Source organism: Tigriopus californicus, chromosome 3 (assembly GCF_007210705.1).
Source record: "Tigriopus californicus strain San Diego chromosome 3, Tcal_SD_v2.1, whole genome shotgun sequence".
NCBI classification, from domain to species: domain Eukaryota; kingdom Metazoa; phylum Arthropoda; class Copepoda; order Harpacticoida; family Harpacticidae; genus Tigriopus; species Tigriopus californicus.
This window is the reverse complement of record NC_081442.1, coordinates 11,394,395-11,403,777: the sequence shown is the minus strand read 5'-3', so window position 1 is coordinate 11,403,777 and position 9,383 is coordinate 11,394,395. Positions and strand designations below refer to the sequence as shown.

The following is a 9,383-nucleotide window of genomic DNA, read 5'->3' as shown; positions in this document are numbered from 1 at the left end:
CAACATGTTTCTAATGAGTATTGACATTTAACCTTGGCATAATTGTTCCAAATATATTGCATCATATTGACTTAAGGAGTCAGTATTGTTTTACATGTTTTAGCCCGGGAAGCCTTATCTAAAATAGCGTTTTTTACCCTGATCTTAATTCCTCGCACAACTTTGAAATAATCAGTATACGAGCTACGCTTATTTGCTTAGCACTTCATTTCTCTCATCCTTGGCCATGTTTATTAGACAATTTGTTTGCCAATGAAAATTTTAAGGTGGATCAGATAATTTTGTTGATAAGGGTATCATTGATTAGATTACATTGTATCATCAATTTTACTCTTGTAAGAAATTAACCCTAGTATGGACGACGGTACTCTGAACTTATTTGAATCGGCCAAATCTACCCGAATAGTGTTACAGAAAATTTATGGGTTAATGATTGCTGAAGGTTTACAACAATGTTGCAAAAGTCATGATGGAAAAACAGTATTAGACATGGTCAGGCCGGTAAAGCTTCCCTGTTAGAAGCCTTTGCCTGAAATGTGGAGGCTTTGGAAATTGGATGCATCATACTCAAGCCAAAGAGGGATTTTCCCTGCTTGACAACTGCACTGAACCAGGGCTTCAGTCTAACGGAATTTGATTGAGAAGATGTAAACAATGAAGTAGCAGATGCAACAAGATTTAAACCCCAAGCTCACCCACCCTCAGAGTAGTTAAAAGCAAGCACAATTTTCATCCCTAAGTTTCCTTGTTCATAACATGCTAAATGGAAATATCGAAAAAGGCAATTTCTGTTGAGCCTTAAGTTTCCACAACGGTCACGAAAAACGAAAAATTAAAAAGGCCATTCTGGAAGCTGAAAAATGAACGAGTAACGAGTATATTTTGGGGGGGGTCGTTACAATTACAGCACTTTGAAATTGTAATGGATTTTTTTTTCCTTTGTGCGGACTTCCTTACCGCTACCGGGATTGGAATCCCAGCAGTTCATGACGAATTACGTTTCCTTTTTCGAAAAAGGTACGAACTACTGTAATTTGGTTAGTACTTCCCTGGGGAAAAAAATCTTTTATTGAACGTGCTATGTTTTAGTTAAACAGTGAATATAATATATTTCCGGTCCACAATTTTACTTGGAATATCATCTTTCAATATTCTTCTACCAATTATATTTCCCACAAACCACATTGAATGAAACCGCATTCACTCATGCATATACCATGGCAATTCACGTGATGGGATATCTAAAGAAAAACAGTATTTTACCCTGAAGAAGGGAGTACATTTTGTTTTGTATTTGACATTTACCTGAGAGCTCAATCGCATGATTTGGCAAGCGCTTCGAAGATTGAAATGCTCGGACAAACTATCTAATCACAATAAAGTAATTAAAAGGATTGTTCACTGACTTTAGCTTTGGCATCTGACGAGAATTCGGATCTATCCAAGGGTGACATCCACAACGCATTTGCATCAGAAAGAAATGAACAATCTTAATTGCACAACCACCATGATTGGTCGCTTGGTGGCAATCCTTTGGATTAGCTACTTGAAACAATGTGATTCCTTATCTCCAAAGAATTATGAAAACTGTTTGCAACTTCGATTTGTTGGAAAAGGCCACATGGTATCCGACTATTCCGAGGATTTGGGTAGCACTTTCGTCAGAATCAGCGTGGCCAATAATATGCTTCAGGATTTTGCAGACCGAATGGCGAAAGAATGGAAGCAAACATGTGTGTTAGCCCAAATTGAAGATCCTTCGTCAATCTCAAAGGCATCAGATAAGATCCTATGGTTCATGCAGACTTTAAAGACCAATAAAAAGGCTTTGATTTTGAACCAAGAGATGCTCGGTCGGATGGAAAACACACTCCACAGCATTCATCGAAGTTATGGCATTTTTGTTAAACATGTCTCGGGAATGCTGGAGCACTTTCCCGTAATTGGGATTGAAGGAAGTAAGGACGATACCTTGCAAGTTGGATATCTTTTTATTTGGCCATATGTAATACGAAATAAACATGGCCAATTGACCGTGACTAATATTCAGGCCTTTTGGAGCTGGCGTCAGTAGCCAGGGTGCTTCTAGAGGCTTTGTTCCCAGATTGAAAGGAGGGGTGACTGAAATAAAAACTTTAAAAATCATTCAGTCTAGTTGTTTGGGCTCTAAAGTTTATTACATAGTTCTTCATGCCAGGCGTTTGATTTGAGAGTCTTTCCTTTTAAAAGTGACAGCTAAATAGTGTAGCCTTTGCTTACGGCACCCTGTATTACGTCCGAACATTTAGAACCTTGACAACATGGTTCACCGACATGACCCTCTACGCTACTTTGATGCGTGTCTTTGAACTAGTACCAAATTTCCCGGGCTTGCTACATGTCTTTGGTTAGAAATTTCAGAGAAGGAGAAATCCAATTTAATAAGATCCGCTGAGCTTTTTGGCTAAATGCCCTTGCCCAATTGATCCATAATTGTTGGGCTTGATTGTAAAGTTTCGAACACAAGTCTAACAAAAAGACTCATATTGCAAAAAAAACTCGCCCCACCTCTACTCCTACTTCAATCCTCAAAAGAGAGTTGTTATTTCTCAACTCAAACATCCCCGTCCGCATTCCAATAATTCATGGTCTTGCCCATTTGGGTCCTTCAAGTGGAAATTTCAAAGCTTTCACGAAAAGGAAAGGACACCCATTGTTTGAATAGCTACATGCAACTGATGGAAGATGCTGGTCACATCAATATCAATACATTTTTCAAGATCTTTTCAAGAATTTTCAAGATCAATAACGGCGTTTTCGACATGGGCGTCGGTCAGCTCACTATCACCAAGGATCGGCGAATCTTGGTTGAATTTAGCATCAACATGTTCTACCGGGAGGTTGGATTTGGCGGATCCTTGGCTCAACGAGTGGACGCTTTTAATACGCTGATCTTGCCATTCGATACATCTATTTGGCTTGCCCTTCTCGTCTCCATTGCGACCTATTTCGCCCTTCTCGTCGTTTCCGAGTTTGTCATGGGATATACGCAAAAACAATCCGATCAAATATTTACCTCATTCTGTCTCACTGTCTTCCCACTATTGAATGATTCAGTACCATCCAGGATGCATTCCCAAAATCGGTATACCGCCAGATGGTTCTCCTTGACTTTGTGGCTTTTGCTTGGGGTCATGTTGTCCATGGCTTATAAATCTAACCTTTTGGCCACCCTGACGATTGTCAAAATAGAGAATCCGATCAACAGTCCAGAAGAACTCTTGAATACTGGTTATCCGGTGTACAGCCTAGCAGGAACGGTTCTGTCCGAAGGACTTCAATCTTCACCCATGGCCATTTATCGCCAGATATATCAGGAGTCTGTGTTGGATAAGAAAAGTCTTTTGATCTTTGGTGCCTCTTGGGACTCTGCAAATGAAGAAATCAGAAATGGAAAGGCGTTTAAGGCTACGACTAAGTTTGACGCCTTGGCGGATCCAACCATTCGTTTCTTACCTGATCCATTTTTTATTGGGAGCTCTGGATGGTTCTTTATGAAGGGGAGCGTCATCGAAAAACAAATCAGTGCTGAGTGCCGGAGATTAATAGAGGCGGGGTTATTGGATCATTGGGAGGGAGATTATATTAAGAAGAAGAAACAGGATAATACTGCATTTTACGAAACATTAGCGCCCATTCACGCAGTTCAGCCTATCACTGTTATCCATTTTTTACCAATCGTTCTAAGTTGTTCCATTGGATATGCTCTTAGTTTGTTGTCTTTTTCCTTCGAGTTGCTCTTTGGAAAGAATCAAAGTTGGGTTGCTGCTTTAAAACAAAAGTATTTTTGAGTGGGGATTTCTAATCAACAATATCTTGATTTTTGTTTGGTCATGGCCTCTGAATTATATTACCGCAATATTTGCTTTTTTGAAAACAACACAACACATAATAACTAATTTTGATGGAACCCTCCCCCTAAGTTTTGGATTGGCCTTTTTTGCACCAAAGACTGTTTTGAAAATTTGTAGCTCTGAAACGGGTTGTAACCGATGAAATAGGCTTAATCGCTACATGTAATACACAGGAATAAAATCCCATTTGAATAGTTCATTCATAATTTCGCGTGGTCTGAGTAGTAGCAAAATTGTTCAATAACGTTCCTAGGGTTAGAAGAATGTCCATCTGTATCATCTTACTCTGCTTGGAAAAAAATCAAGCCGAACAAGAGTTGCCAATATTTGTAAGCAATATGTATATATATTTCCAATATGAAACCCTTGGTTTGAAATAAACTATCACGGCAAGAACAAAGAGCATTCAAAGGTGCCTCTTGATAAGAAATATATTTTTGAGTCCCTCAATATTGCGCATTGATTAATAAAATAAATGTGATGCTGTCGAGAGCATGAGAACATCCAAGGATCATTTTTGTAATTCGGAAATCTCCAGATCGTAAACAAATATAGATGCCGTTTAAAAGAAATCCGTTAACACTTATTCCTTAAAGAAATGAAAGTAAATGATTTCCATAATAAATACCAGAGAACACAATGACAGGCTTATGCTTGTCAGGATGAACAGTGGTAGCATATGGGCCATGTCGATTTTCTCATGCCTGGCTTGTTTTCGCACGGCAGCCTCATTTTTCAAAATTATTCCTAATTCGTCTTGATACCATTTATTCAGAAATCCGCCGCCTTGGATCCTTAAGATCGGATCCGAAAATAGCCTCACAATTCGACTTCCCTTGGGTCCAACCCAAGATGATGCCCCCACGTAGATTGATTGCTTAAAGGCGAAGCGGTTCAGTTCCGGGACCGAGGTTGCGCGGGTAGAGGCAAAAAAGGCTTTGCCACTATCAACCAAAGGATCCATTTCCGGGGGGAGCTTCGAGATGGGAAAAGCTGTTCCATATGGAACAACATTGTATTTGTAGATATCTCTAAAGACTTCCAACGGCGATCCAACCAGGGATATTTCTATCATGGAATTGGATACGACGTAGACGGGCAATCCGGACTCCAGGACTTCTTCGGGACTATCAATCACGTCCTCCATGACATCCATAGTCATAGTGGCTAACAAATTGGATTTGTAGGCCAAAGTCAGAATCAAGCAAAATCCCAACCACAAATACATGAAAACATGCAATGATAGATAATGATGTGATTGGAACCGCCCAACGGGTAGACTCTCTTGGAGCAGAGGAGACACTGCCAAAGACCAAGCATTGTACATGTTGCTCCACACACTTTTAGAATCATCAATGAAGATTTTGAAAAAGGTCAGCATGAGAAATGACACCAATAAAGTAACAGAAAGACCGATCCAAATGTGCAAATCGAAGGGTAACACCAAGGCCTCATAAGGTTGTCGAGGTTTGGCCTTGGCTCCAGTTAAAGTGATATCGTGCTCGGACATTGTGGGGGCGTAATCCACGGTTTTGAACCGTTCATGGCTGATGGTGAATTGGGCTGTGGCTAAATCCGAAACACCAGTCTCAACCTGGAACGAAGGAATTATGCCAAATATGACCTCAGAGTCATTGTCTTGGCTATTCATTGCTTCTAAGTTAAGCCCTGAAGCAATATTTCATGAGTGATAAAACACTAGACGAAAGAAACAAAAACGATGTTTTTTTACGAATATAAGAATCATTACATCAATGCTCATAAAATAAGACCTATATATTTTCATGACAAATGTTCCTTTGCTTGTAATAAATTACCTTCGTTTTGCTCTGTCTAAAGAAAGAAGTTATCTACAATAGATCAAAAAATACGAAGTGTTTCATGTCATTATTGTAGTCGAAGATGGTCCCAAATTAGTCCAATTTATTTGCCTAGAGTCAGAGCAATAACTTCATCCTGCTTCTTCTAACGACTCGCATCCGCATTTGGTGAGAATTTCCGTGGTAAAAGAAGTTTGAAAACGCAATCGAAATTATATATACAAACTATTTTGTATAGGCGTTTGTTCATAATTAGGCTCCGACAAAATATGTTGGACTTTTAGTCCAAATATGTCATTTTTATGTTGCTTAAAACAAGCCAAATGTGTTGATCTGATGTTAACCAAAAATAATACAAAAAGATAGCAAGTGCGAAAAAGTCGAGAAAATGAAAAAAAAAAGTTTGGAATGAACGAATAAAGGTGATGAATTGCAAAAACGTTGCTGCCATGGCCAAAAGGTCATTGTCAGTCCTGTTTATTGCCTTTTTCTGTCGCCAAATTCTCGGAAAGCAATTGCTGGGGAGCGACTTATCTCCTCCTTTAAAAATTGGAACAACTTGAGCTACCTTTAGTGGAGAGGTAAACTTGCACTAATCCATGATGCAACGCATCAGCTAGGAGAAAACAGGAGCAAGAACCTGTGAGAATCTCATCAGAAACTGAGATGTCACACCACCAGGACCAGGAGAACTTGAAAGCCTCAAGTCCTCGATAGCCGCTAAAGCATCTTGATCTGCAACTGTGAGATCATCAAATTTCTCAAATTGACTAACTAAATCAATCTCAACAGCCTTGTCATTAGAACAATGAGCTGTTGCTTCTAAACTCAATGGGGTTGAAAACACACTACTTAGAAAACTTGTCTTCAAGCAAGTCAGCCATAACTTCTATATGATATATTGCTTTACTACCTAACTCAACTTAAAACAATGTAATCCCTTGCAAAGAACGATACTTTATGTTTTTAAAAAGTGTTCTGTAAAAATTACCCTCTGACAGTATTAATATGATGCCGCCGAATCTCAGATATTTTTAATGCTGGAATGTGCAAGATGCACATGATTCTGGTCTAGCCAAGCAGTCTTAGAGATAGCACAAAAGTGGCAAGAATCTTCTGCCCAGTTCATATCCTGCTGACGAAAGTCAACCTTCACAGAGCTCCAGTCGCTGAACGGTGTGAGAGGTAACCCAAACTAGACATGAACCTTATTCTTAGGAATGGTTGGTTCAAACCTTGGTTACAGAAGCTAGAATAACAGAGCATCCTTTTCATGCAAAGATTGCTTGATATGAAGGCAAATTAGCCCTTACTTCTCTCTTGATCTTGTTGGTGCCAATATTTTGGCAAGTTAATTTGCATTTTTTGCTCTCAATAAATGCCACATTCATCTGCAAGTTTTCACCGGGCATAGTCATGACCAACTTGACTAGTTCGAGTGCTTTGCGTTTACGGGAATAACCCAAGATGCCCAACGTGACCTTCATCCCTCCTGACAAGCTACAAACTACGAACCAAAAATCTATTTGGAAAAGAGGGGTCAGAGGTGTTTCTCTTCCCAGTGCTCTTGATTTAGAGACTAAGAATTTGTGCAAACACAAATAAGTGGCAATTTTCAGGGAGGGAATCTAATTACGATGCTAGATCACCATTAGAGCCAATGACGTCGAGGAACAAGAAATAAGATAGGAATTTTCTCTTTTAGAGTCGTGGGTTCAAACCCCGGTGCAGAAACTTAAAAATTAAGGAGGAGACGTGACATAGTGGTTAGCGTAGCTCACAGGAACGAGAGAGGTCCGTGGCTTGATTACCCTCAACAAGATTTTTCTAAAAAGGAAATTTTAGGCTCTTATCATCCTTCTACTATTGGGACATTTAGGCAGTCGCCGGTACCAGCAAACAAACTTGCCTGCCAATGCCAGTGATGCAAAATTGGCGTTTCGAACTGGTTTTAACGAAGCTGACCTTTCCTCGTAAAGCAATGAGAAAGAAGGGTCAGCTTCTAAAAAAACATGTTTGAAGCCCCGAACCTGCATCACTGACACTGGTACCAGCAAAGAAAGTAACCTGCCAGAGCTTGCCTAAACGTCCCCATAGCGCTACTGCTCTTGACACTGACTAGTGGGCTTGTCAACCAAGCCACTTGAGACTCTGCTTTGAATACATTTTGGTAGTTGGGCATCAGGGTGTCGGGCTGATCGACTTCTCTTGCGTTACTCAGTTTCAACCAACGCAAACAAACGAGCCATCAACTCACTGGCTCCCTGAATTCGGAACTTGATTTTGAGAATCACGTAACTAAATGTGTTCAAAGCCGAGCCCCATAGCACGCACCAGTAAGCCGTGAGGGAGCCAAAAAAATCTCAGAAATCTCGTGAGTGTCATTTCTTTGACTAGCCCTCTAACACTGACTATTAGCATAGTATATGGATGGCTTCATTAATCGGGCGAGGCTCAACGCTGTGACCCAATGATGTAGTGATGAATTCATCATGCACTGAAAGTAAACTGATCGGATTACTCACATCAGGTCGTACACCAACAATGGTCCCATTGGGTAATTCTCGTGCATCAATACTAAATCCTGGTGGAAGAAACTTGTAAGTGAATCGGAACTTTTGGGCCAAGGTCTCAACAACATGTAGATCCACTCCACGAAGGATTCCATCATCATCCAGGAAAAGGCTAGGCCAGAATTCAAAGAAATTGAAAATCAACTGCCGTGATCCCACTTTGGGTGGTTCGTGGACTTCTTCCTCCTCCGAATTGGGTGTTACCAGATCAAATGTGCGTTGCATGTCATTAATCGACTCCACTCGTTGTCCAGACAAATTGGCATGAAGGTTTACGAATGGTTTGGCAAAAATCCGGAGCTTTTGGAAATTGGTCAAGAATTGGTTGACGTCAGTTGCTTCTGAGGCAAAATGTTCACCCTGTAAACACGAGACCTGTAGTGCCTTTATGTCTTTGTTGTCCAAGTTATCATGGTCCTTCAATAGCACAGGGTTGGTAAAGTTCACAGCTTCCAAATCTTTTAGGCTTGAAATCCGCACGAAATTCAAACAACTCTTCTCTATATAATCTTCATCAGCATTTAGCCCAGGGGTCAAAAGAGCCATAACAAAAAGCCAAATCAACATTTTTCGGACCTTGTTTCGATCTCTTGAACCACGAGCAAGCTTGGTTTGAATGAAGAGGGTACTTGTGTCTAAAGAGATTAATGACATTAATGATTAGCATGTCAAGTCTAGGCTCTCCCACGGGCTGAGTGGACCGGATATGACTTCTTTTAATGTTTTATGGTCCGTCAAAGGGGGAATCAACATGAAACATTTTCCTAACAATTACTCCCTCCAACAAAGCGTATGTTGACCATGTCCCATGGACATGAGATACATTTGAAGTGAATTCGGGCTTGAAAACGTACTTTGATTGAATTTAACTTTTTTAAATCCTCCTTCAATAGACTTGGTTCCTGTCCTTGAGGCAATATGTTAATGCTGAAATCGGTTTTATTCAACTGATTTGATATTTCTTGAAGCTACGCATTACCGCCTCCGTTCTTATGATATATTATTCTTGAATGGGAAAGATTTGTACAAATAACATCAATAAACGATATTTGTTTACTTCATGTCATGAGATAATAGGTGGGGTTGCTTTAACTTGA

The 9,383-nt window shown here is 40.0% G+C and overlaps 1 protein-coding gene across 1 annotated transcript; it reads right to left on the bottom strand.

Moving 5' to 3' along the window:
* Positions 1 to 4,231: 4,231 nt before the first annotated feature.
* Positions 4,232 to 8,906, bottom strand: LOC131877738 (uncharacterized). Its single transcript, XM_059223506.1, has 2 exons — positions 8,239 to 8,906; positions 4,232 to 5,487 (listed from the first exon to the last, which is right to left on the bottom strand). The coding sequence occupies exons 1-2, from the start codon at positions 8,851 to 8,853 to the stop codon at positions 4,477 to 4,479; spliced, it is 1,626 nt and encodes a 541-aa protein (XP_059079489.1). The 5' UTR covers positions 8,854 to 8,906; the 3' UTR covers positions 4,232 to 4,476.
* Between the last annotated feature and the right edge of the window lie 477 nt (positions 8,907 to 9,383).

Coding starts and splice junctions, on each gene's coding strand:
- LOC131877738 (XM_059223506.1), bottom strand. CDS start 8,853: ATGTTGATTTGGCTTTTTGTTATGGCTCTTTTGACCCCTGGGCTAAAT. Junction 5,488..8,238: donor TTGTTGGTGTACGACCTGAT/GTGAGTAATCCG, acceptor CCTTCGTTCCAG/GTTGAGACTGGTGTTTCGGA.